The 27,604-nt window shown below is 47.9% G+C and overlaps 1 protein-coding gene across 1 annotated transcript in view; it reads left to right on the forward strand.

Moving 5' to 3' along the window:
- The window catches only part of ITPA (inosine triphosphatase), a 362,873-nt gene that overhangs the window by 254,481 nt on the left and 80,788 nt on the right, over window positions 1-27,604 (forward strand). Inside the window, exon 7 of the mRNA XM_069641242.1 lies at window positions 8,797-8,873. Within this exon, the coding sequence (XP_069497343.1) occupies window positions 8,797-8,873 (77 nt within the window). The remainder of the gene's footprint in view (window positions 1-8,796; window positions 8,874-27,604) is intronic.

Here is a 27,604-nt window from a genome sequence, read left to right on the forward strand (position 1 = left end):
AAATAGCTATTTGTGTACTTTGTTGAATACTGTTCAGTTTTGTAATAAAGATTCTGGGAATCTTTATAAGCCCGTGTCGGTGTATTTTACTTTGCTCGGTGTAACAGCCGTAATATTGTATTTTTTCTGATTCGGTGGTCTGGCATGTTTGTTTATCTTATTTTCATTTTACATGTGATTGTCAATAATTTAAATTGTAAATGACAATAGATGATCATGGTTAGCAATATTTGCCCTAGAACAACACTCTTTTTATGAACTAGTGCATGGCTCAAACAAATATCCCTACTGAAACATGTGCGTGATCAGCAATACCAGAGAATCTCATTCAGACAATCAATCATTGGGAAAGCAGACACCATGCAAAAACATCAAAACTCACCTTTGTGAGAAGGCAGGTTTTTCTGTTGAGTAACAAGGATCTGTTTATTGCAGGACCACACCTTTTGAAGCACCCTAACAATATAAGGATTAATTTAATTAGTGTAGCGATAATATCTGAGTTAAACTGAAGTAACATTTCTATGCTCACAGTGCACTACTAGAGGTGTGTATTCTGTGATGAATCTGATGGAGTCATCAAATATTTCCCGGTGGGGACCTCCTCCCATGTGGCCAGGGCACAGCAGTCGCTACCTGATCCTGACCCTGGGGGTGGCCATATGAGGGAGGATCTCGTGGAGGGGAGACAACCTCCTGGGAAATACCATGGCTTCATCGGATGAGACATGGTATACCCCTTTTACCCTTGCAGGATGAGCCTCCCATTTGTAGCACTCTAATGGCTTATTGTGATTCTTCCACTGCTCCATCAATGATGAGTGCGGATTCTCTCTCTCTTTCCAATCTAGCTGAAAGGGACTACTGTTCCCAGAAACACCTTAACACTGTGACGAGAAAGAGGAGTGGAGGAATGCAGAGAAAGAGGAACCCTGAGAGAAACTCCAAGCACAGGCAGCGCTCTAGTTGCTGGGAGCATGCACCTGTGCCCGGGACATTTAAAACGGGACTGCCAGGAACTAGGAGAGGCTGCTGGTGGGAGCGGGTTGCTCCTCTGTGCGATCAGCGGGTTGAGAGAAAGACCGTGAGCCAACCGGTTCAGGTGATGAGAAGAAGAAAGCTGCATGTGGCGGGAACACCAGAAGCCATTGCAGGACTCCTGGATGTTCACCAGTGAAAGGAAGCAGCAAGACACTTACCGGAGAACGTATAAAGTAGAGAAGCCCAGATATACATATAAGAAACCGTAACAAGTCAGTATATAATGGACAAAGTGAACTAGCCAATTAGGCTAAGGTGGTAAATTACCACAAGTAGAATTGTGAGCAAAACACTAAGAGGGTAATATACCAACGACAGAATGAATTAGCCAGAAGGGCTAATGTGGTGAATTATCAAGAGTCGAAGTGCAGACAAAGGCACACAAGGGAAAAGCCCTGACAGGAGAGTATACCAGGCAATTACAAGTGTGTGAATACAAGAAGCCCTGCAGGAGAATATGCAAGGCAAATTGCAAGTGTGGGAATAGAAGAAGTAATAGCAGGAGAGTGTACTAGGTAATTACAAATGTATGAATATAAGAAGCCCTGGCAGGAAAATATACTAGGCAATTACAAGTGGATGATTGTGAATATAAAAGGCCCTGGCAGGACAGTACACCAGGCAGTCACAAGAGATATATATCGAAGCTGAAGGAAGCCTAAATAAGGAGTACCAGGACCAAAATTGTGTTAACCAAGAATAAAGAGGATAATTATCAGGACTAGGACAAGGACTATGTTAAACTAAGAGAACAGAAAAACTCTGACAGGAGAGTACCCCAGGTATCCTGACAAAACAAAGGCCAAAGATAGTTGGGTATCATTTTGGTATTGCTCAAGAGAAAAGACGAGAACTGTTATTTGTAAATAAAATAAAAAATAAAAAAAAAACTTGAAGAAGGATCCAGGGGTTTTGTTTGGTACATGACAGATCATTAGTTTAGGTAGGGAAACGGACTCTAGTGCAGGGACTATGAGGCATTTTCCCAACTCCTTTTATGTATCAATAAAAGGCGTTAGCCAAAACCATGTTTAACTTGTGTCAGAGTTTGATTCCTGCCTCCTGTACGACAAGCATGGTATCAAGAAAGATGACACAAACAACAAAAATATAGTTCAACCATAATTTATAAATGGTGTAACGCCTAACTTAACCCTATTCTGTGGAGGGATTTCCCTGCCTAAAGAAATTCAAAGGATGTACATGTCATTAACTCCAAAAGAAATAAAAGTCTGTCTGTGTCAAAACCTATGCTTGTCTTCACAACTACAACAAAACTAGGGGGGAAATGCTCTCAAACAAAAAGTCAGTGTTCCAAAAGAAATTGTCAAGTAATAGCAATGTATGTTCTTGAAAGTTCTCTGATTCAAGTTCAAAACAGTTCTAATGTATTATCATTTCAGCAGGGAAGTTACCTTCTTTAGATTATATATATATATCACAGTTCACACCAAAGGGGTCTCCTTTCCCCAAATTCAAAAGCAACAAGGTTCATACACAACGCTGTAGTCTTGGGACTCCGGTCCACAAGACAAAGGTTCTCCAATTTTAATTTCAGGGTTCCATGCCCCAAGTGTCACTTCCAGCAGTTAATTTGTTACCAATTGTTCATAGGCTTATACATTCACAAAAGGGATTAAAATGTCTGTTTGACCCCTCCTTTAATTAGCTTCACCAATTGTTCATACCTCTTAGTTGCTTTTCAAACTGTTTTGTGGCTTCTGGTCTAGACGCAGTTATCAGACCACATGGTCCACCCATTACAGGTAACGCAACCATAAGTTTCCCCTAGCTGATTTTTAGTTTTTCACGTCTCTCACTTTACTCTGGAGGTGTCTCTGTGGCAATGATGGTGTTAAACAATTTCTTTTGTGCAGGTTCATGCAGCCACTCTTGCCAAAAGTCAGTAATATATACAAGTGTTCACTGTATGGGCTCATTAGCCCCTTTTTGTTATCTTCGATCTTCAAAATACATAAACCTCAGGCTTTTCGTTACATTCAGCATTCAAGATTGCAAATATTCAACTTTTCGTTATGTTCGCTATTCAAGATTGCAAGCATTCAGCTTTTCGTTGTGTTTCGGCATTCAAAATTGCGAGCCCAGGGCTGAACAACCCCACCCGGAGTGCCCTGGCATCCCTAGTGTGCACTAACACTTTATCAGACTGCAACTCTGCTTCGCTGGGTGCTTCCCTCTGGGCGTTCCGGCTTTTTTGCTGGACTCCGCCTCCGCTCTTCATAGCGGTCGCTCTCCGCCTTCCTGACAAGAGTTCCCAGTCCGGCACTGCACACCCGGCGGGACTTCCAGGAACCATGCCAGCATTTTCATGCTTCGGCTTCTCTTCCCCTATCCACAGCACCTCTCAGGTTCTCCAGTCCTACTACACCTCCTGTAGCACGCATACTCCTCAAACCTCTCTTCCTCCTTTTGCACGCCACCTTTTATATGTTCCCTGACTGTTGATGGACTTCAGGTGGAACGAGTCATTCCTAATTGCCTGACTTTGTGTAAACTCATTAGTGTGCCATGCCCCTGATCTTCATTGCTATATGCATCTGAACCTCTCTTTCCAGTACTCAAAGGGAATATACAGGGGATGATGGAATAAGACTGACAATAGCCCATGAAGGCTAAGGTAGGGGAGGGCAGGTCTTGCCATCAGGTACCCTCTTTCCAAATCCCCAAGGAACCTCCACTCAGGTGATCCTCCCTCGCTTGTCCACCCCCAGGATCAGGATCCAAGAGCAATGGCCCTTCTCTGGCCAAATAAACAGAGTATTCCAGGAGAGTAGATGTGAGCGTACCTTTGGGTTTCTCACAATTCATTTATGGGGGAATAAAAAAAACTCAGAATTCTGCAAAGGTTTGTGTATATGCAAATAGGCTCGTCCTTTGGGAACATGACCTGCAGTTATCTGTCCTTTTAGCAGTGTTCCTTACTCTACTCTACACCACATCAGGTTAATGCAACCTGCTCTCATTTCAGACTGATTTTACTAAAAATGATTTAGATTAAGTCGATTATTATGGGGTGGGCCAAAGGAAAATCACTGGGTTTGGGCTGCAGTTAATTTAAACTTTAGAAGTGTGGGGTTTCAGAGCTGGTGTGTCTTTGAAGAGGTGCTGAAAAACCGTGACTAGAATTTCATTGTTAACAGGAAAACACATTTTCCTCCGACATACGAGCACCCGTTCGTTCAATCATTATCCACAAAGGAAAGATATGACCAACATCACTTAAACAATGGTACAATTGCATCGAACACAATTAAGTCTGACCACGCATGACAATGGACAGCTGTGGTTGCCTGCCTTTGTAGTCAACTGTTAGATTGACTGAGAACATGGAATAATGACGTGATTTATGGATAAGAATACTTGGGGCAAAATTCAGAGACGAAATAATGATGACTTTGTAGACACATAGAAAATTACTTGTATCCATATCACCATACTCCACGAAAGAACAGAGTTCAGTCACATGTTAATGCACACCTTCTGAGTTGCTGACTAGGGTGGCATGGGTTACACCCAGCCCCAGAATACACTCTTTTCTTGGGATTTGGCTAAATTGTTGTGTTTGGCTGGTTTAGGGACAACTCTCCATGAGCGGGAGTCAGCAGGCGTTACAGGGGTTCCCAACTATGCACCCCTGTAGTCTTGGCACAGCATGGCGGCCCTCTTCTCTGGCCAGAACAGACACTGGTTTGAGAGATGGTTCAATATGACCAGTGTAGTTTCTCACCTTTTTATAAAGCACAGAGAAGGGATTAAGTTAGCAGGGGCCTAACCGAAGACAAATGCCAGGATGTGATTCATGATGAAAGAACCTCCTCAGTAGTGGGCTGTGAAAAAGCTATTGCATAAGAGGGAACGGCATAGGTCATCAGTGTTGATGTATGTAGTTACAGTACTTTCTTATGGATGCTTCTTAACAGTGCTGCAGTGGTCCTTTGCTTCCGTTACACATGTGCAGAAGCAAAGGAGCTGATTGATACATTGCCAAGCTCTCGTTGTGCTGTATATGCAAACACAGTCTGGTTGCGCCATTTAAGCTGCACAAAAGCGCCTGCAGGCACACAAGTATGTGAGCTTACTACCTCGACATGCTAATGGTACTCCAGACAATCCTTCCACCAAACCATGTATACATTCCTGGGACCCGGGACAGAACATTATAAACAAATTAAAAAAGAACGAAGTTATTGCTCAATTCTTTATGGAGCATCGCTTCACTTGGAGGGTTCAGCTAACGCACCACAGTCATGACTCACGTCCCCTTTCCGTTCCAGAGAGGAAACCTCATGCACAACACTAGTAGTACATCGCATTCTGACAACTTCCAGTCCAGTACATAAACTCCATGCTCCCAGCTCTCCAGACTCCTCAATTTGACCTCGAGCTGCCTGCTGTCCCACTACCAAGTCCTCCACAGCACTACCAGTACACAGCAATCCTTACCTGAATCAAATATACCCCTGTGTTCTAATATTTAAACCCCCACCACCCTGTGCACACATCACAATCTTGACATAAAACATTCCTTCTGTGTATGTACTGGAACCCAACACTCAACACTACAAACACCCACCAGCCCTGTCTTACCTTCTTCCCCCCACTTGGAACCCTTGGAAAGATTTCCTGCACTCATGGATTCTGGTGAGGCCCACCATTCGCTTAACCCAATGCCCTCATCCTCCAGTAATGATTATTTTATCATTGGGTCCCGTATGCTAGAAATGGCGGCGATGACGACGGGGGCAGAGCCACCCCTCAAGGAGGCACAAGTTTAACCTGTGCTGTTGCCCGAGAAACAATAGAGGGGGCCGAAGCCTGTGAAGCGGGGCCTTTAAGCTGGTAAAAAATCCAGAAGGAGATGGAGAAGCCCATGAAACGGGTTAACAAGCCTGGGAAAAATAAGAGGGGACAGCTGGAAGGAGGTGGGACCAGCCATCCATGGGCTTGTGCTGTCAAGGCCATAAAAAGGGTCCCACCTCTTGAGACAGACTTCTTTGCTGTTTTGCAGCTGAACCACCCGGGAGTCTCCAGCATGGCAGCATTTGCCTCCCTCCAACCCCACATGGATGGAATTTCAGCAGGGGACAAGGAAGGTATTTGCCACCGTCGCTGTTGCAGAGCGGTATGCATGCAACCAGTTGGACTGTAAAGACTATAAAGTGAACTTAGTATGAATCAGTAGGGGTTTTCGCTCCTCCCGGGGGTTTAGCAGCGAGGGGGCTTGAGGCAAGGAAGAGAGCTAATCTTCCCCCATCATGAACAGCACTCCTCCAGCCCAGGATCTCCTGCGAGGGCTGGGCGGATAGAGGGCATTTTCAGTTGGGGGAGCTTTGGCCTAACAAATAAAGTTGAAGTTGGTTAGAAATAAGGGAGAAGCAAGGAATTTGGGATTTTGTCGGCAGATCGCTGCACAAGAATAACAATTTTGAGAAAGTGTGCTTTGCAGTGGTTCATGAAGTACATTTGAACTAGTCTGAACGCTGTGTAAATGTACCTGCAGCCTTTTAAACCACAAAGAATAATTTTTTCATTTGTATTTATTTTGCAGTTATTTCAGCACTCAAAACACTGAGGTATCTAGGCGCTAGTTAGAGAAGTGTGTGGTACATTAGTCAAGAGCAAGGCATATCGTATGGTTGCAGTTGTAAAGATTGGTTTGTGTGTGCAGCATGGCCGAGCCTCACCTCATGGAGCGGCGGAGGGTTTGGGGGGCTACAAACAGCAGTATAAGAAGTCCAAGTGGTATGATTATACAGATAGGCAAAGCCTCACCTCATGGCACAGGGGGCTACATCCAGCAGTATAAAAATCAAAATGGTATGATTATACACACCAGCAAAGCCTCACCTAATGGTGCGGGGGGGGGGGGGGCTACATCCGGCAGCATAAGAAGTACAAGTGGTATGATGATACAGACAGGCAAAGTCTCACCTCATGGTGCCGGCAGCATAAAAGTCAAATTGCATTAGCAGATCCCAAAGGGAGGCTACAGCTGTCGGATTCATAGTGTTTGTCCGTAAGGTGGCAGTGAATGGGAAATACTTGAGAATCAACTGACCCTGACATTCTGTAAAGCGCTATAATAAAGGTGAAGTTATGGACTCCTACAAAGTATGGGTTTATGGTCCAGGTTATGAATACAAAAGGAAAACGAGTCAATAAATCAAACCTTAACATTATATTTATTTGAATTCTTTTAAGTGTACAGAATCACTACCAGATGGTAGAAGATTGAGCACTGAATAAATCTTCTAAAAAACAAATAACCGTTGCAGAGTCATGGGGACTCTCTGGTCCCCTTGCCAGGATAGTTAACCGCAGATCAGGAAGCGTGCAGCGCCCCAATCAGGGAAAAACTCTGATGCGTTACGCTTGGCAGAAATCCAATGGTACTTGTAAACGCAGCAGTCGTAAGAAGAAGGCGCCATCTGGAAACTGGGAAACGAGCACATACCTCTGACTGGAGCATGTGCAAGGATCCCACAGAGGCGCCACAGAAGCCATATGAAGTGCCCTTTAGTCATCTGGCTTGTCTTCAGTGAGTACAGGGCCTGGGGCCCCACAAACTACCATATAAAAGTGAAACTTAAGCATTCTGTGCTTAGGAATGATGGCTGGAATAAAAACTATCCAGGACAGTCACCCAAGTTGTAGATTGTTATCATGACAATGCCTCACACTGCCAACTGACGTTTTCTTTATTTAAGAAGCACATTTTTTCCAAAAAACGAATTCTAATACTGTCTTGTAGGACCACCATAGTCCGAGCACATGCAACCATCGTATGGCGAAACAGTCTCTGAAAGTTCTTATTGTGGGTCTCACATAGTTCCTATTCACGACCACCTTACGGACAAACGCCATGAATCCGTGCCTCACATCTGTGCCTCACTTCTGTGCCTCTGTCTTCGAGACCTTGGTTTAGTGTTGCCATCCGAATGGAAGGGTACAACATAATCTCAGTTATGCACCTCAGAAACAAACCTTGGACCCACAAAGTCACCCGAGGAGATGATGTTCTCAAATGCTACTCTCTAGATCTTGAACTCTAGTTCAACACGTGTACACAAACATTTGAACTTCCAGGTTTTCAGATGGGTCTTCAACAGATTTCTCATCCAGCTTTTCCTTACTTCACTTTTCATTTGATCCCCCCTCAAGGTAGTGTAGTTCTTCTGTCTTCCAGCACACCGAAGAGCGTATGGCAATACGCAGGTGTCATGCAAGTAACTTCATTGTTTCATTCTAATGTATGCATACAAACGCCATTCATTACACTTTTCACCGAGTTGGTTTTCTTCCCAGCATCATGAAAATGTCACCCATCTCAATTAGGTAGGCAAAGAATTGAACTGCTAAACTGCCATGTTATTTGTTAAACGTGCTGTTTTCTAATATCCATGTACACGTGTATGCATGTTTGTCTTTTCCTGCGATTTATTTTTGTAATATGAACTTCAGTCTTGCCCTTCTTCTATTTTATGAATGAGAAAGTAGGTCGTATTTGTTTATTGCAGTGATGAAAGCTAAGGGATGCTTTTATCATGAATGTCATAATTCAGATGATTTATATAAATGGGGTGGCATGGCCCAATAATCCCGGAATTGCGAAATTGCAACATGTTTAAAGCCATGTTTGGTGTGTTGAAGGCGTGATGGTACCACAACTGACATTGATTTCATTTTCTTTGTTGCCATTCACAACTCCTTCCACCCCTTGGACTCTGCTTCCAGGGCAGGATCGTGGAGCCTCGCGGCCCAAGGGACTTCGGGTGGGATCCCTGTTTCCAGCCGGATGGATATGAACAGACGTATGTATGAATTATTTTGCGTATTTCGTTTGCCAGATATTTGAATTGGTGCAAAAATTGGTATTTAAGAATAATCCACAGCACCTGCAATCACAGTCCCCTTCATTTGATTTTTTTCAAAAGACCAGCTTTTAAATCTTGCATTGAAGTTTAACAATGGAAACCTAATGAAATGTTCACACATTCAAAATAACTTAATTCTTAGACCTACAATTTATGAAATGAAAAAGAAACCTCAGTTAAAAGGGACGGGGTTAACAGATGGATAATGACTTGATGTCTTTAATGATGCTGTGTTTAATAAAAGTAAAAAAAAATATCATTTTATGTGAAGACCTCTTGTGTATATTATGGCAGTTTAAAACGTTTGTCTCACTACCAGCTGGATATGCACAACCTGCTTGAAATATATCACTCGAGTCTGCTGCTCTGTGAAATATGTTGTGTTCCATCTCATGAAAAGCCATTGCCTCTCTAGCTGAGTGAGGTTTTAAAAGAAAAGTATCCCTTCTGGCTTATGACATAACCTCTTTTAACAACCCAGCTAGCATCGATAGTTGCACTCCATAATGAAATGCCACCTGGGAAGTGAATGGAGGCTGCACATGTGCATATTCTCATTTTTTTTAAGACATTGTACCACGCACCATTTCTTCTCCCTATACATCTGATATGACATGGATGAGAAATTGAATTTACTGTGGTTTGCCTAGAGATGAAGAAAAACAATCCAGCTGAGGGAAAATCCTGTCAGCTATATTATTATTATTATTATTATTATTATTATTATTATTATTATTATTATTATTATTATATTACAAACTGAAATAATGCATAGAACCATAGTTGTAATGCAAGGCCTTTCAGAGGTAGCTGGAAATCATTCCTCCAGTTCAATCCTAGTTTCAAAAACGTGTGAACATGTCACGGTGTTTTGGAGTGGCAGTTAGACGTCATATGCACTTCGTCAATCTCTTCAGGGCCTTTACCAATTGAAACCACATCTGTTTTTGGATGCCTTGCAGAAATGCGGTGATAGTCCTCATTGACTTACCTTGTGATGGTCAACAAATAATTTAGCTACTAGAACTGCAAAAGCCACAATCAGATTAGAAACTAATTCAAGACTTTAAACAGTGACTGGTAAATATTTCCCACAAGTATGCCAGAGCGAACCAGCCTAGCTAGGGCACCCGAACAATTGAATAATGGGTATACATGGAGCATTATACAACACACTTTCTGTGAAGCATTGGGCTGAAAGCCAAACAGTTTGGTGCAATTTGGACACGGAATGAGCATTAATGAGAAAGCCAATCTCCCTGTGGTTGCTTTCTGTCTGATCTGGAGGATTGTGCTGCTGGGTACCTAGTGTGTGTTAAAGTTCATCTTGCAATGGGCTATAACGGTTCCATTTAGGCTTGTAATCGTCTTTCGAGCTTGAACAGCTGGTCACTTGAGCTATTTTGTTATGAATGTTATTGTACTAGTTAGTGATTTACACCAAGCTTGTGCCTTACAGAACCTAATATTACTGGACACAAGTCCATCATGACTCCTCTTCCCCTCCCCTACCACTTTACCCCATGTTCTCTCCAGGCATACTTCTATACACGTCCGACTCTTGCCGCTGAAACCCAGTTCTCCCTTGATATAGGGATTGTTTCTTCCAAACTAATCTGGCGAAAGCCTCAACACTACTCGGGCACGCTTAAGCACCTCTGGAATCCATCACGCAATCGCGCACCAACTACATCTAGTACCATGCTTTTTCGGTTCTAGATATTGCCATCCCAATAAAACTGTGCTCTAAACCAAGCTGTACTCTTCTAGTCCTACACTCATGCTTACCAATAACCTATCACATTTGCGAAACACACAGCCCTATTTCCGACAACCATATCCCCTCCCGCTCATCCTTAATTGTTTTTCCTCTCTGATTTTGGTCATTCTGTTGACTAATTTCTCTTTCCTATCACCTCCTCCCAAACCTATCTTTTATTTCCACTGACTGTGTGGCAACACCCTGGCATGGTCCCAATATGCCACTTTTCGGACAAGGTCATGCGCTGAAAGACCACCGTAGTGGTGATGGACACCATATAAATATCGGATAATATGGCAGTATAAAAACATTTTCACGTTGGCCGTGCCCATGCATTTCCATGCTGTCTGCACTGATGTATGCCAGTATTCTCATTTAAGAACATACTCATGCGTACATTGTGCATAATGCTAGTAATTATATTAGAAGAAAGCATGTCCACATTGGCAGTGCCAATATATGGCAGTATGCCCATATAAGAACATACTCCTGTTGGCTTTGTCATTACAAATACCATGCAACAATGAGAACACATGTCCAAACTGGCTGCACAATATAGTATGGTGACCAGATTTATAAAACAAAAAACCAGGACGGCCAACAACATAAGAGGGACTACCCCATCGCAGCCCACCAATTACCGCCCCTCCCCAACACGCCCCCACAACCACCCCCAACCATATTTCCAGCACTTCTCCTTTCTATAAACTGTATATAATCTCATTTGTGCAGTTTTGTCTTTGAATCGTGGCATGTTAATTCAAAACGAGCAGTAGCTCTAATTGATATTACATGGCTTGCCATACAATAATTTAGAAGCCAGTCTATGTGGCACAGTCCGTAAGTGTTCTGACTTGTACCTGAGAGGTTGGGGGTTCGAGCCAAACCTCCAACTTCAAAATTCTGAAAGTGTTGTGAAAAATAATTCCGGTTTTAATTACCGTAGCCCCCCAGGGACCCCGGGACAGAGGGTGATTTCCCCGGACTGTCCCAGGAAAACCCGGACATCTGGTCACCCTACAATATAGGCTAGTCTAGACACGTAATAACACTTGTGTTCGTTTTTTTTTTCTTTTTTGTAAATATATTTATTTTAAACCATGGCAGAGTGACAACAGTGTAGAAAACGACAAAGACAGAAAGATAAATAATACAGGACCATAAATCCCCTCTGCTCCCCCCTCCAGCGCCCCCTGCGATCATCAGTCTGGGGGCGCTGCCCCCTAGTGCGTTTCCTCTTTTCAGGAAGCGTTCTGATCTCTCAGGGCCCACCGGATATTGATGGGTTTGTAAGTCAGTGCGGAGAATCTTTGATCGTACTCCAGCACGGGGGCCCAAATGTTCTGGAAGCGGTGAAGAGTTCTGATCCTTGCCGCTGTGACCGGTGAAGAGTTCTGATCCTTGCCGCTGTGACCTTCTCCGCAATCATTATGTCCTATATCTTTCCCCACCAATGGGCCATAACAGGGCCTTCCGAGGCTTTCCAGCAGTGGGCGATCCCTATTTTTCCCCCCAGAAGGCATTGAGTCAGCAACTTGGCTCTGCTTCCGGAGCGTGGGTAAACCCCGGGGACCGGGGCCCCCCAAGAGGACGGGTTCAGGCTCCAAGGGGAGAGCTGTCTGGGTGATTTGTTCAATAGTAGCTAAACATTGTTTCCAGAACTGTTGGATCTTCGGGCATGCCCACCACATGTGGAAGAAGGAGCCCGGTTGGCCGCACCCTCTCCAGCAAGCGTGGTCGAGGAAGTGGTTCATGTGGTGGAGCCTGAGGGGGAATAGTACCACCGCAACAAGATTTTGTATGCGCATTCTCTATTAGTAACACAGGCGGATGACATATGCATTCGAGACCAGATGTCCACCCTGGTCTGATCCTCAATCGGTTGTCCCAGGTCGGCCTCCCATTGGGCCATGCAGCGGGTTTTTGAAGATAAAGTCTCCCAGGAATCGCCTGTATAGAGTGGAAATCCTTCTGCGAACTGGGAGATCGTTAAGGGTTAGTTCAAGGTCAGTAAGAGGGCGTGTAGCTGTTTGGAGAGTTTGGGGGTGGCAGCACCAATGGCCCAGCTGAACATATGTGAATCTGTCACTTTCTTGAAGTCAGAACTTTTCCTTGCATTGTTCAAAGGGTTGTTCCCCCTCATATAACTGGTCCAGCGTTTCGAAGCCTCCCGCTATCCAATTCTGGAAGTTTTGGGGATTTACTCCGGGCGAGAAGGTCGGATTATGAAAGATAGGCGCTAGGGGGCTCAGTCCTCTCGGGATTCCCTTCTGTTTCAGTGCCCAGTCCCAGGAGCTCAAAGTATGCTTCGTTGCCAGCAGGAGGCCTTGCCATCCTCCTCTAAGAGGAGGCGGAATATGTGGGAGAAACCGTAGAGGAAGGGGGAGCCGTAATTGTTCTAGTTCCACCCATCTAGGGCGGTCAGTGGTTATTTGCCAAGCGCGATGTGCGCCAATTGCGCTGCCGCCCTGTATGCTTGTAAGTCGGGGACCCCTAGACCGCGCAATCTTGCATCGCCTAGCATTGACTGTTGAGGAATCCTGGCCTTCTTACCCCTCCAAATGAATTTAAGCATTTTTCTCTGCAAATCATGGAGAGCGGGTACCGGGATTGCCACTGGGAGGGATGAGCAGGCGTAAAGGAACCGTGGGAGCAGGTTCATCTTACAGGCTGTTATTCGTCCCATCAACGAGATCTCTTGAGTTGTCCAGCGCTCCAGGTCGCCCTCTATTTCCTTGAAAAGCCTGGGGAAGTTGACCTGATATGTGTCCCTTGGGTTCGCGGGAACCTGTACCCCTAAATAGGAGATGGCTTTCTACTTCCATGCGATTGGGCACATCGGGATTAGTACTTCTCGTTCCCCTGTTCCAACTTGCTGAAGTTGATGGAGAAGCCAGTGACCTCACCTTAGCTGGCTATTTCAGCTAGGGCGTGCTGTAGTGAAGAGCGGGCCTCCGTAAACGTGAGAAGGACATTGTCTGCGTATACTGCAATTTTGTGCTGGGATGAGCCAACCCGGGGGCCCTTGATGGCGTTGTTCAGTCTGATCTTTTGGGCAAACGGCTCTATAATGAGTGCAAACAAGAGTGGGGATAACGGGCAGCCCTGTCTGGTTCCACAGGACAGGGGTATCAGAGCGGAAAGTGAGCCATTGATCCTGAGGAGGGTCCTTGTTGATTTGTGGTTAGCCAGGACCATTGCCCGGAACGCCAACCCAAATCCAAAGGCCTCCAGGGTCAGGCTCATAAAGGACCAGTCCACCTTATCGAACGCCTTAGTAGCGTCTAAGGCCATCAGGACCATCTCCTGGGAACTTCGAGAGGCAAGGTCGACTAGGTTCAGGGCTCTGCGGATGTTGCCTGCTGCTCTGTTCAGGATAAAGCCTACCTGGTCCAGATTAATAATATTGGGTAGAATGCGTGCCAGGAGGGTTGCAAGAATCTTAGAGTACAGATTGGCATCGATATTGAGCAGAGCTATCGGCCTGTAGGAAGCCGGGTCCCTCGGGTCCTTCCCTGGTTTGGGTAGAAGGATGGTGGTGGATTCCCGCATTGAGGGGGACACCACCCCTGTCTCCCTCTCCCGAAAGGAGTTCAAGAGCACCACCAGGGGGGAGATCAGCTGAAGTTTAAAGATTTTATAGAACCTATGAGAGAATCCATCGGGGCCTGGGATTTGAGGGACTTAATGGCTTCTTCGATCTCCTCGCTTGTGATTGTGGCCTCCAGGCTTTCTTTGGTTGCGTCGTGTAGTCGGGGGAGGGCCACTTCACGCAAGTATTCTTTTTGTTTACTCTGGCTCCCGCGGGGGCGCCGTCATGACCTGGGTCAAGTGGTCTATTGCCAGCTGTTGTTTTTTCTCCTCTGCGTATTGGATCACCCCTTGTGGATCCCGGAGGCCTATAATGGTGTTGCTGTGTCTTGCTTTGGCAAGTTTAGCTACAGGCAGCTTGTTTGCCTTGTTATTCTTCGCATAGTAGAACTGTTTAGCTTTGACCATGAGTTGTGCGGTGTATTCGGCGTAGTGCACCTCTAGCTTTTTCCTGGCGATACGGATCGCTCGCTGAGTCTTGGGAGACCAGCCTTTTCTTTTGTGGGTTTCCTCCGCTGTTTTAAATTCCTCCTCCAAGGCCTGGTGGATTTGCCGTCTGTTACGGTGGAATGCCACCCCCTGTGTGATCAGCTCTCCGCTGACTACCGCTTTCAAAGCGTCCCACGTGTTTGCAGGGGAGGTGTCTTCGACTGGGTTCTCTCTAAGAACGTTTTTAATCGTTATCGCAATCTTGTCCCTCAGCGGCATGTCGTTAAGGATAGGGTCATATAGCGTCCATCTGGGTGGAGAGTTAGGCTTAGGTACATGTGCACGGATTTCAATGATTACTGGGGAGTGGTCAGACAGGATCCGCAGGCCAATAGATACCTCATTAGTGTAGGCAAGCAGCTGGGAGGATGTCAGGAGGAGGTCAATTCTTGAGAAGGTTCGGTGGACGTAAGAGTAGAAGGAATCATCTTTTTCGGAGGGGTGAAGCACCCGCCATGAGTCCACTACTTCCAGGGATCTGAACAGGCGTTGGAGGCTGAGTGCCTGAGTGAAGTCTCCGGGGGTAGAGGGGTGAGATTTATCCGATGTGGGGTCCGGAACTCCATTGAAATCACCCCCAATTATAACTTCTCCTCCTATAAAAGGAGAGAGGGAGGAACCCAGTGCGTCGTAGAACGCTGCTTGCCCTGAGTTGGTGGCGTACACCGAAGCAAAAGTGTATAGGTCTCCCAATAGGAAGCATTTGACTGCCACAAATCGCCCCTCCGGACATGTCTTGGTTTCTAATACCTGGGGGTTTAGGTCTTTTCTGAAAAGAATTGCTGTGCCTCCCTTCTTAGAGCCCCCTGAGGCAAAAAGCTGAAGAGGGTAAGACTTGGAACGAAGGCGCCCAAAGTCTGCTGGTATTAGGTGGGTCTCCTGAATCAAAGCCACTGCCGCCTCCTCGTCCTGGAGTTTTGTAGGATCGATTTTCTCTTAGCAGGGGAGTTCAGTCCATTGACTTTAAGGGAAAGAAATTTCAGAGTTTGATGCTCTTGGGCCGGGACTCTCTCCGTTATCTCGCCTGGGGGGGAGAGGTTGGGGGGCAAGAGTTAACCGCCATCTTGAAGAAGAGCTGGGAATATGTCACTCCGCTCATGGGATTTTAACATGTACCCCCAACGGGGGGCCGTAACTTTAACTGTTTGGGGTGCCGTCATTGTAGTTTCGCGGTTCCCCTGGCCAACAGGGCCAAGCATATAAATAAAAGTTCTGTAGAATTCCAAGGACTCGTAGGTGGAAAGTGCGTTGGAAATGGGCATGGGCCGTGGGTGGGGCCCGCAGCTTTGGTCAGATTTGTTCGTGGGCTAGGGCTAGGTTGGTAAGGTTCCTTTAAGGTGGTTCCTGGGGGTTGGCGAGAGCGTCAAACGGCGTTCCGTTGGTTGAGGTCCAGCCCCCAGCTATCGGTGTCTGCTACTCTGTGATACTTTCGACCAAGAGGCTCTTCTGGGTTTTGAAAGGGAGCCAGCTCCCGGGTCCTCGGCGATCTCTGAATTTGGTGATGCGGCCTCCCTGGGCGAGGAAGGATGCAGGATTTTGTTGGCATCCTCAATGTGGGCGATTCTGCGCAGAGTGCCCTTATATGAGAATTGTAGGGCAGTTGGAAATAGCCATCAGTAGCGAATTTGCCGTTCCTGAAGAAAGAGAGCCAAAGGTCGGAGAGCTTTCCTCTTCTGGAGGGTGAGAAGGGATAGGTCTTGGTAAATCTGGAGGGGTGAACCCTGGAAGGAGAGTTCATCTTGTGACCGGCTGATTGCTGAAATTGCCTCCTTTGTGGTAAAAAAGTGCACTCTGTTTATGACGTCTGGGGCGAGGTCCGAGTCCACTCCACGGCGTGGGCACAGTCTGTGGGTGCGATCCAGAAGGAGCTGGGGTTTGTCCAGATGCGGGAGCAGCGATTGAAAAAAAGTCCTCCACGTATTCCGCCAGGTTCTTGTCTTGAATGGAAGATGGAATCCCTCGGATTCGGAGGTTGTTGCGTCGAGCCCTATTTTCTAGATCTTCTTGTTTATATTTGAGGATTTCACATTTATCTTGTAAAGATCTAATTGCGTGTGGGACTTCCTCTAGAGTGGTTGTGTAGTCTTTGGAGTGGTTGTCAATCTCCCCCAATCTTTGTTCCATCTCGTTTACCCTTTTATCAGTGCTCTCTAGTTTGCTGGTCAGCTCCGTCATGCAAGATCTGAATTCAGATTTGATATCGGCCACAAAAGCCTGTATATCCTCTTTGGTGGCGAGGGCTTCTCTATCCTCGGGATTTCTGTGGGGTAAGCTTGGGGGGGGTCGAGTTTCTTTCCCTTGTCAGTCGATGTGAACATAGTGGCGATGTCTGGGTTCTTGCCAGCTTTCAGTTGCTTCATCATTGCACCAAAATGGGGGTGAGGTGGAGACCAGAAATTTCTCGAGGCTGTGGAGAGCAAGAGGCCAAAGTCTGCGGTTGGAGGGTTGAGGTTATTGTGGTGAGGGTCATGGTCCTTTAGTTAAGGTTTGTAAGGATGGGTGCTTCCTTTGGTTGAGGCTCCCCAGACTAGGGTGGGGAGAATATGAGGATGGTGAGTTTTCGGACGCTATGTAGGATGTTGTTTCTGGGTTCTTAGTCCGATTTGCGGGTGAAGGGAGTAGAAAGGTGGGCCGGGGCGCCCCAGGAAGGAAGTGGGAAGAGTGGGGGAGGGAGCACCGCCACTGATGCACCCCCTTTTCTGGAGGCGTCTTGGGGGTGAAGAGCTAGGGCCCAGTATGTCTTGGGGACCCTTCTGAGGTTCGACCCGAGCGATAGAGTGCCACCAAAGGAGCTGGTGAGGCAAGGAGCTTTATGTAGCTATTGATGTTGTGAATACACTGAGCTGGCTGGGAGCCTCCTTCGATCTGGAAGTTAACAGGGGGGGCGGGGTGCAGTGGATCAGATTCCTGGTCAGTTCTGGAGTTCAAGGGTGCTGCCCCATGAACTGAACTTATGCTGGGTGGGCTTGCACCATGCCAGATGTGGATCAGGCCCAGGGTGATCTCCTGGGGAAAGAGGTGAGGAGTCGGTGTGAGGCAGAAGCTGGGTGTTGAGCAAACGCACCGCGAGGGGCGCAGAACGGTGTTGCTTGCTTGCGCCCACTGAAGCACATAAATGGAGCTCAAGGCAGGGAGCGCCCAGCACCACAACTCACCCCCCACCGGTGCTAGGATCCGCGATCCCGGTGCCTGATGCTGGGAGGGGGCTCTCCCCCCGCCAAGGTGCCGCAGCGCAGATCGGACCCCCTCCTCCACAGGAGTGCTGCACTGCGTATGGGGAGCGCGAGGCTAGTGGGCTTCAGCTGCAGTGTTCAGCGGTAGGTAGAGATCTCCGATAGGGACCACAGCCGCTCTGGAGCCGCAGTCGGGAGGGGGGGCAGCATTGCTTGATCATTTAGGGCTCGGCTGGCACACCAGCAGGATTCCGCCCTGTGTCGCCGCAGGCTCTGTCAACTCCGCCCGCCATTTTGGAAGGAGGCAGCGGAGGGGCCGCAGAGCTTGAAGCTCATTGTGAAGCGTCTAGTCGGGTGCCAACCTCGGTTTTCGTTTCATTGGCCTTAGCAAGCCTTCCGACATCTCCGGTGAGATTTTGGCGTGGAGTTGAGCGCTGGAACTTCATAAAATTCTAAAGTATAGCGGGCACATCACAGAGGCCTTTAGGAGAGCATCCACAGTGCCGGAGCTCCAGGCCACGGCCCGACTTGTGTTCATTTTACCCTTGATGCCCAGTAAAGAGAAAGTCCATGCCACAGTGAGAAATAGCTAGACTTGCTGGATCAAAATGGCAGTCTAGCAACTTAATAACCCTTAACATGCTTACTTTGTCATAGACACTCATAATAAAATGCCATGCCACAGTAAGAAATAGCTAGACTGCAGCACCAAAATGACACTATAGCTACGCAATGACACCTACCATGCTTAATTCATCATAAATGCCCAGAGTAAAATGTTATGCGACAGTAAGAAATAGCTAGACTGGTGTCATCGAAATGCCAGTCTAGCCACGTAATAACCCATATCATGCTTGCTTTATCATGGCTGCCCATTAAAAATGCCATAGTAGCACCTCCTCCTGCCCCCCCACCCCTCGCCTGCCAAAATCAACTCCGGCCAAGCACAAACACAGGTATGCATACATTCACACAACATTCACTCACTCCTTTATACACACCATTCACTCGCCCATTCACATGCGCACCCATGCACCATATACTCGCTTATTCATACGCACACCCATATTCCATACGCTCATTCATTCACACACACATTACATAATAATACATATAAAATGCATTCTACCTGCAGCCCAGGTTCATACTCTGCTCCCCTCCGCCTCCACAAAAGCCCTCCATCTCTTGCACAGCAGAAACAGGAACCCGAAAGCAAAGCATGCTTCCTGGTTCCTGCACATGCATGCAGGAATTAGAGCACTTAATTGTCAGTGTCCTAATCTGTCTGAATGTTCAAAGAGACAGGAGCACCCCCTACACACATTCAGACATTGTTTCCCAGCCTGCACCCTCAAAGGGCCATGCAAGGCTGGGGAAGCAAAACGCCCCCGGCCTTTCATATTCATTGGACATGCGTGCTGCGAAACAAAACTGTCAAAGGGTAACCACGTTTCCACCTTTAACAATTTAAGCCATCTCAGGAGTGCTCCCTGAACTGCGGCAAGCACAGGGAGAGCTTGTTGTTGCCACTCGGCTGCCGTGGCTCCTCCATGATGGATGAGGGTACTGGCGGGTCGGCTCCCACTCGCCCATTATGGACAAGTCGTCTCCATTAAACCATACAGTCTAAGGCAATCACTCATCCTTTGTTGACATCAACCAAAAACCTAGTTTTTCTACCTTTATTGGACTACCTGAAAATATTACACTGAGATGGTACTTGGATTGTGTTTGATTTTAAAACTGGACTAACACGACACCAAACTTTTTCTCTGCACACTGTTTTAACAGAAAGTCATGCTGGCCCATTCTCATTCATCCTTTCACAAAAGAGAACAAAGTCTTTTGTATAATCCTCAATTTCAATGTGTGAAGTCAGGGTGTATGCGCATGGCCTGCAGCCCCACTCCACTTAACACTGCCATCTGGCTTCAGCCCGACAAACCCTTTTCCCTGTGCTGTCGGGACAGGATGCTTTATCTGCATGTGCTGGGCGTTTCCTTGCATTCTTCCTTTTTTTGGTTTATTATGTGCCTTTCTGCAGCTTAGCCTCCTTCTGGCAATGCCACGCAAGTTAACATTTTCAGTGTGCAGGTCTTTTTTTTGTTTTACATTTGTAGGGTGCCACTTATAGCTATGAAATGATATGTCATTTATAACATACCTGTACACAAGTGTTTCTAGGTGCGACAAGACAAGGGAGAGAAGACAGAGGGCGGACAAGACTATCTTACTAGGCCTTGCGTCTTTCAGATTGTGCAAGTGCACCAACGCAAAGTGCATGGGGATTGGAGAGGGGAAGGGGGGGGAAGTGCAATCAGGGCCCAATGCTCTGAGTAAGTGCAGCCAGGGCAGCGCGGCTCTGGGTGATTGCAAGGAGGCAGGGGACTGTAGGGGTTACAGTTACATCACCCAAGTGCGCTTTCTGCCCAGAGTGCAGGGGAGACTGATCAAGGAGGAGCCTGGTACCTAGTGAGACTCTAAGGGTAGCCAAGCAACCAGTCGGCACAGCAGACCGGTATGTCAGCAGGAGAGGGCAGAGAGCGAAAGCAGAGGAAAAAAGGAAGGTCTTGACCCGCTTCTGGAACTTCAGGTGGTCCGGCTCAAGTTTGAGAGGGGCACGAAGGCCCTTCCAGAGGAGAGAGACCTAACCCCTACTCTCTGACTGGAGAAGCATCTGACCCTCAGAGTTGGAGGTGGCTGACCGAAGGGTTCAAGAAGGAAGGTATTTTGGGAGAGAGAGTTGGATGTAGTGCGGGCCCGACCCCAGAAAGCCTTGTGGACGATGCAGAGGGTCTTGAACTTTGACGCTTGCAGCCACCGGGAGCCAGTGAAGAGATTTCAGGGCTGGAAATATACGATCCCTGGGTTTGAGGCCAAGGATAAGTCTTGCAGTCCTGTTCTTGATTGGTTGCAGAAAGCGGAAAGGAGATTGAGATAGAGGCCTTCTTGGCAAGGTCTGTAATGGGCGGAGAGAAGGAGAGAGTGGAGTCGAAGATGACACCAGGGTTTTTTGCCTCACGGGAGGGCGAAGGAAGAGGGCCTAAGGAGGGCAGCCAGAGTGAGAGAGGGAAAGTGGGAGCAGGAGTACCAATGCTGAATCGTGGATAGACCAGTTGGAAAGAGCAAGAGTGGAGAGGAGGCTGAGGGGAACCTGAAAGAGAGCAGAGTGTCATCCGCATAACGCTGAAGGTTAGAGGAGAAGGTAGAGATCGGGTGGGCCAAAGGGGCCAAGTAGACATTGAAGAGCCAGGGTGAGAGGTTAGAACCCTGGGTAACACCACATGTGGAGAGAGAAGTGATGGAGAGAAAGTACCCAAGTTGGACCTGGGAGAGTCGGTCCAGGAGGAAGGAGGTCAACCACACCAATGCCTAATCGGTGATGCCTAGGTTCTCACAGAGTCGATCAGGATGGCGTGATTAACCATGTCAAAAGCAGAGGAATGGTAAAGGCGGATGAGGACTGAAGGAAGGATGGAGTCCAGATTATAGAGCAGATCTTCACGGGTGTTCAGGAGAGCAGTTTCCGTGCCTCTGGCTGCTCTGAAGCCAGACTGATGCTCATAATGACAACCATCAGATTCAGTGTGGAGAGTAAGCTGGGAGATGAGCACCTTTTCAACAAGTTTGCCCACGAAAGGAGTGATGGAGATCGGGAGATAGTTTGCCGGACAGGTAGGATCTGCAGAAGGTTTTTTGAGGAGGGGGTGCACAAGGGAGTGCCTGGGGAGAGAGGGGAAAGATCCAGTGGCAAAGGAGTGATTGCAGAAATCGTCCAAGGTTGAAGTGAGGGTCTCAATGTGGTCATTGACGGTTCTGGGGGAGCAGGGGAGCACCTGTATGGATGACACTTTCATAGATCAGATTCACCTAGAAACATTATCGGGTGTTGTCAGAGAGAAAGAGAAAGGAGGAGGAGAAGGAGAGGCAGCTAGAAGGGGGCCGAGAGGTAGAGGGAGAGGAAGAGAGCAAGTACAGGATGTCCTGAGTTTTAGTGGTGAAGTGAGAAGCCAGAGCTGTACAGAGGGCCTGGGAGGGAACAGGAGAGGGGGAGACTGCAGAAAGGTTGGCCAGCTCCTTGCAGATTTTAAAGAGTTTGGCCGTGTTGCTAGAGGCCGCAGAGTTGCAGGCTTGGATGTGAACTCTCTTCTTAGACTGAACTATTTCAGTGCGCACAACTCTCTGTATTTACCCTATGGATCTACAATTCATGACTTAACATACATAAATAAAATTAAATACTTATGTATATAAATACAGTTTACCTTTCCCTCCAACCATTCTTTCTCCAACACCTCAGAGGCGTTACTTGGCCTGATAGGTGTTGGAAGTCATACGTGGTTGTAATTACTTTTAATAACGCTGTTTTGCGACTTGCCACACTGTTAAAAACAAAATAACTAAAAACAAGACTCCATGGTTAAGGAGCAATGTGCACCATGTACTGTGCACTGGGGTTCCTCTAGTGTGGGCTCCTTAAGTATTCGGGCGCCACTAGGACCTTTATCCTTAGGCCGACCGATCGCAGTGGTTTTTGTAATTTAGTACCACTTACTCCAGGGCCACGGTCCTGCACTGGGCACCGTAAACTGATTGAGACCAAAATTAGTTCCTGTGCCCTTAATGTGCTGTGCCACACTGTATCCACATTGTATCTCAAACCCCTTGACTCATAATTGCCTCTTCGAGTTCGGACTGTAGAGTATTCCTGGTTACCTCTAATGTCGTATAGTTCTCGCTCCGGCAGTGATGTTTTAAGTGGTATCCTTATTAAAAGAAATTACAACCACGTATGACTTCCAACACCGGCCAAGTAGCACCTCAGCGGTGCTTTTAACATTAGCAATTTTGGCACTTTTGTCTCATTTTTTCCTACCATATAGGGCAAGCTTCTTCTCCTGTCCCCTCGCCCTAGATAAGCAGCGAATCACCGCAAACTAGGGCTAGCTACTCAAAGAGGGCTTAGAAACAATAATTGGAGGGAAAGGTAAACTGTATTTTTATATACATAACATAAATATAATTATTTTTGCTGACAGAGGCAAAAGGCATACACACACATCCGAGCAATAGACACAAATTTGTTGCATATACAGGTGAATACAGAGCATATAGGCAAAATTATGGTAACAGCGGTTGAGTAATAACATATTACAGAGCACCAAGATGCCGAACAGCAATAGGGACGTTAGGGGGATTCATCCACCGAGAAAGTGTCATTTAAGCTAATCAAGTAGCTGTTGAATGCAGACCATATGCTACGAGAACGTACTGGGAGCATACCCAGAAACTCCTCCTCACAGTTTCGGGACCAGGTGAGTAAATTTAACCATTTCTGGAATGTGGGGGGGGGGGGGCCTGGGGTTCTTCCAGCTTTGTAGGACACACTTTTTGGCTGTGATACAGCTTACATTTAAGAACTTAATAATGTCTCTCGCTCCCCCGGCCTGCCACACTCCAAACAGAACCCCCATTGGATCAGGGTCCACCTCAGTGTCAGTGATCTCAGACAGTGTCTCTATGACTTTACTCCAGAATGTGGCCAGTTCCGGGCAGCCCCAAAACATGTGCAAGTGGTCAGCGCCCTCTGCACCGCAGCGGGGGCACAGCCGAGGATCGGAGCAAGCAAACCTAGACACTTTACCTGGAGTGTGATACAGCCTGTTGAGCAGTTTATATTGTATGGTGCGGTAGCGGAAGTTTAGGGATACTCTGCTAGTATGGGAACACATCTTCTCCCACTGTTGGTCAGTAAGTACCAGTTCCAGCTCGGAGGCCCAGTCATCACGGGCCCTGGACGGAAGTGGAGAGGGCGAGGTCAAGAGGAGCTTATATAATGAGGAAACCACCCCGCGGGCGCCACCCGAGTTGGCGATGTAAGCAATCGCAGGAGAGTCCCGGGGTTCAATGGGGAAGACAGGCCATGCATTCCGGAAGGCAGCGCGGAGTCTGTAGAACTGTAGGAGCTACAGAACGGAACCAGAGTGCCCCGGCCTCCACGTCTGCGGTGTTATAAACTGTCCCTCTGGATAGAAATCGGTAAGGGCGCGGTATCCCAGGGCCTCCCAATGGCGCTCCAGGGCGGTGTCATGCGTGGGCTCCAGCCCGGGAAACCTCCAGGCGGGGAGCCATTTGTAGTACGGACATTGCTCGTCGCAAGTTTTGAATATCTGGCCCCAAGCCTGTACCGTGGTCCGGACCGGATCAATGGGAGAGTCCGGCACATACTGCCAGTTTAGAATCAAGGACATGACATCAGTGCCTGCCGTTGCCAGAACCTCAAGTTTGACGTGGGGACTGGGTAGGGGCCCAGGGTACCAGTAAGATCGAGCTGCGCCTGTGAAGCAGTCCAATATCGCAGCAAGTCTGGGGCTGTGAAACCCCCTCTGTCGTAGGGTAGTGACATATCCGACCACTTTTTACGCACCGCGCCAGAGTGCCACAGGAATTGAGCAAACAATTTATGCAGGTTCGTAAAATATTTCCTACCCGGCCAGACAGGAACATTACCAAATATGTACAACAACTTGGGTAGCAGGATCATTTTTACCAGCGAGAGTCTGCCGGCTAGTGATAGTGGAAGGGTACGCCAGCGCGTGACTTTGGCCTCGGCTTGCTCAGCTACTGCCTGGTAGTTGTCTGCTAGTAGCGATTCTCTGGCGAGGCACACCTGGACTCCCAAGTACTTAATCCCATTCGGGGACCAACGGAGCAGGTACTCGGTGGTGGGCTGCATCGTGGAGCTAGTGAGGGGGAGGATCTCAGATTTCGTATAATTTATAGTGAACCCCGAGTATGTGCCTATGCGGGTGACGTCACGTAAGATCGGGTCCAGATGAACAGCTGGGTCTCTTATAAAGAGTAGCACATCGTCCGCATACAGCGAGATGATCTCAGGGGAGTCCTTCAACCGCACCCCCCTCCGTGCATGCCGCTCGCTGACGTAGTCGGCCATCGGCTCGATTGCCAAGGCGAAGAGGATCGGGGAAAACGGGCAGCCTTGTCGGGTACCTCTAAAGAGAGGGAACAGACCGGACGTCTGAGAGTTAACTCGCACCCTGGCTACCGGGGAAGTCTACAGTAACCTAATGTATGCTTTCATATTGGGCCCTACCCCCATATTTTCCAAGACCAACCAGATGTATTTCCAAGACACCATGTCAAATGCCTTCTGGGCATCCAGTGTGACCGCAACCGCACTCGCCCCTTGGTCAATACGTGCCATGATGTTAAGCAGCCTCCTAATGTTGTGGGATGTTGATCTTCCGGGTACAAAGCCTGATTGATTATCGTGGACCATGTACGACATGACCGGGAGGAAGCGGTTGGCAATCACTTTGGCGAAGATTTTGATGTCCAAATTCATCAGTGAGAGGGGCCTATATGATCCACACTCGTTAGTGGGTTTACCGGGTTTGAGCAGGACCGTGATGGTGGCTTCGCACAGCGAAGGGGGAAGAGTGCCCAGCCGAAGTGACTTGTTCCAAACCTCAAGCAGCTTGGGAGGCAAGGTGGCCACATGCTCCTGGTAGAACTCAGCTGTCAGCCTGTCGGGACCAGGTGCTTTTCCTTTAGGGAATTTAGATATAGCCTCAACTATTTCATCCAGCAGGATGGGGGAATCCAATTGGTCCCTGGTAGCGGGGGAGACGATAGTCATGGGGATCTGCTCGAGGAGGTTGCGCATTTGGGACTCACTGTGCTCGGGGGGTTGGGTGTACAGCTCTGAGTAAAAGTCTGTGAAGACCTCCAGAATATGTTGGTCAGACCACCGTTCCAACCCCAGGCTGTCCTTGATGCAAGTTATCTGGGTTTGGCCCCACTCACCCCTGGCCAACATAGCCAGTGTCCTGCCAGGTCTGTCCCCCTCTCCATACCTACGAGCCGCCTGTGGGCGACTGAAGTATTGGACTTCCCTGGTGGCTTGTTCATTGAAAAATTGGAGTTCCTTGCTGATCTGGGATAGAGTCGCGGGGTCAATAGATGTAGGATGAGCGCTCTCAAGTTTGCGTAATTTGGCTTCAGAGCGGGCAAGGGCAGCCCTAATGGCCTTGAGGGTTCCCGCCTCCCTAGATATGGACATACCCCTGATGAAGACTTTGAAAGCTTCCCACCGGACCCCTGTAGAGGTAGATTGAGGTGTATTAAGTTCAAAGTAGGACTGATGTCGGACAATATATCAGCCTTAAATACTATGTCCTGTAAGGCCAAGGACTTGAAACGCCAAGAGTTAATTGTAGGCGCGGGCACGCCCAAGTCTATAGATAGCCGGATCGGTGAGTGGTCCGACAGGGTGCGCGCCAATATTTGAGTTTCCAATACCCTCCCCAGCAAAGAACTAGACAGGAAGAACATATCAATTCTGGAGGAGCTGTCATGCACTGAGGAATAATGAGTATATTCCCGCATCTGCGGGTACATTACCCACCAGGGGTCTCGAATGTCAAGGGCAATGTTATGTGCAAGGAGCTTGCGCGCCGCATTGGAAAGGAGTCTGGGGGCCGTGCCAGTTCTGTCAAGTGTGGTATCTAAGATAAAGTTCATGTCCCCCCCCAAATGATCTGCACCCCTACGTATCCCAGCAGTATGGAAGCAATCCGGTCAATAAAGTCGGGAGAGTCCACATTGGGGCCATACGTATTAACCAGTAAATAGTCCCTGTTCGCTATTGCGCAGTGTAGGATAATGTACCTTCCCTCTGGATCGATGTAGCTCTGTGGAGTACAAACTTAAGTGACCTGTGGATCATTGTCAATACCCCTCTGGTGCGGGTCGAATAAGCCGTGAAGTACCTGTGTGGACCCCATGCAGGTGCGATGCACCTAGCTAGTGGGCCCCCACAGTGTGTTTCTTGCAATAGTAATATCTTGCAACCATGTCTGTTGGCGTGGGCTATGATTTTGTGCGCCTTGGTGTAGTTACTTAAACCCCGGATATTCCAGGACATCACTCTTGTGGACATTACAGGAGACTAAGGTACATCCCACAACCGCTGTAGAAACTTACACAGTGAATGAAGGGAGCCCCCACGAGGGTGCCCCGATGTCGTGCGCTTTGCCAAACCGCCCCTGTCATTTACAATATTGTTACCCCAGACCCCAACCATACCACCCCCCTCCCTCACTGCCCACCCACAACGTGCAGTGGAAATCACCCCCCCCCCCCGGATGCACGTGCCAACCCGACCATCACCAGGAAGTAAGGGTCGGTGGACGAAATCCAACAGTGATATACCCTTTCCAGGGCCCAACTGGGGCCAACTAGCAGTAGCATCCAATAAAACATAAACATTGCAATTGCAGGGAGGTGCGCTGTTGCCGTGTGGACGGCTACTTAAACATTGTGTAAGACAGCATAAGCTGTTAAATAACAGGTTTCTGCGGAATACGTAGTCTTTGTAGGGTCCCAACGCTAGTCTCCAACACCCAAGCCGGGCCACGGCCCGTAAGTAAATTAAGGGTACCCAGACCGCATGGTTGATGATAGAAAATTGCCATTGACCCATGCACATTGAAGGATTACCAGTCAGGTGAAGCAGTGACAGACTAAGCTACATCTGGTCAGTCAGCGCCGGCGTGGTCAGGCACCGGATTGTGGAGTGGTATGTGAGCCTCGATGAATTTTGCCACTTCATCCGGGACAGTGAAAAAGTA

The sequence above is a fragment of the Ambystoma mexicanum genome, chromosome 1q, assembly GCF_040938575.1.
Source record: "Ambystoma mexicanum isolate Mex_15411 chromosome 1q, UKY_AmexF1_1, whole genome shotgun sequence".
Taxonomy (NCBI): Eukaryota; Metazoa; Chordata; class Amphibia; order Caudata; family Ambystomatidae; genus Ambystoma; species Ambystoma mexicanum.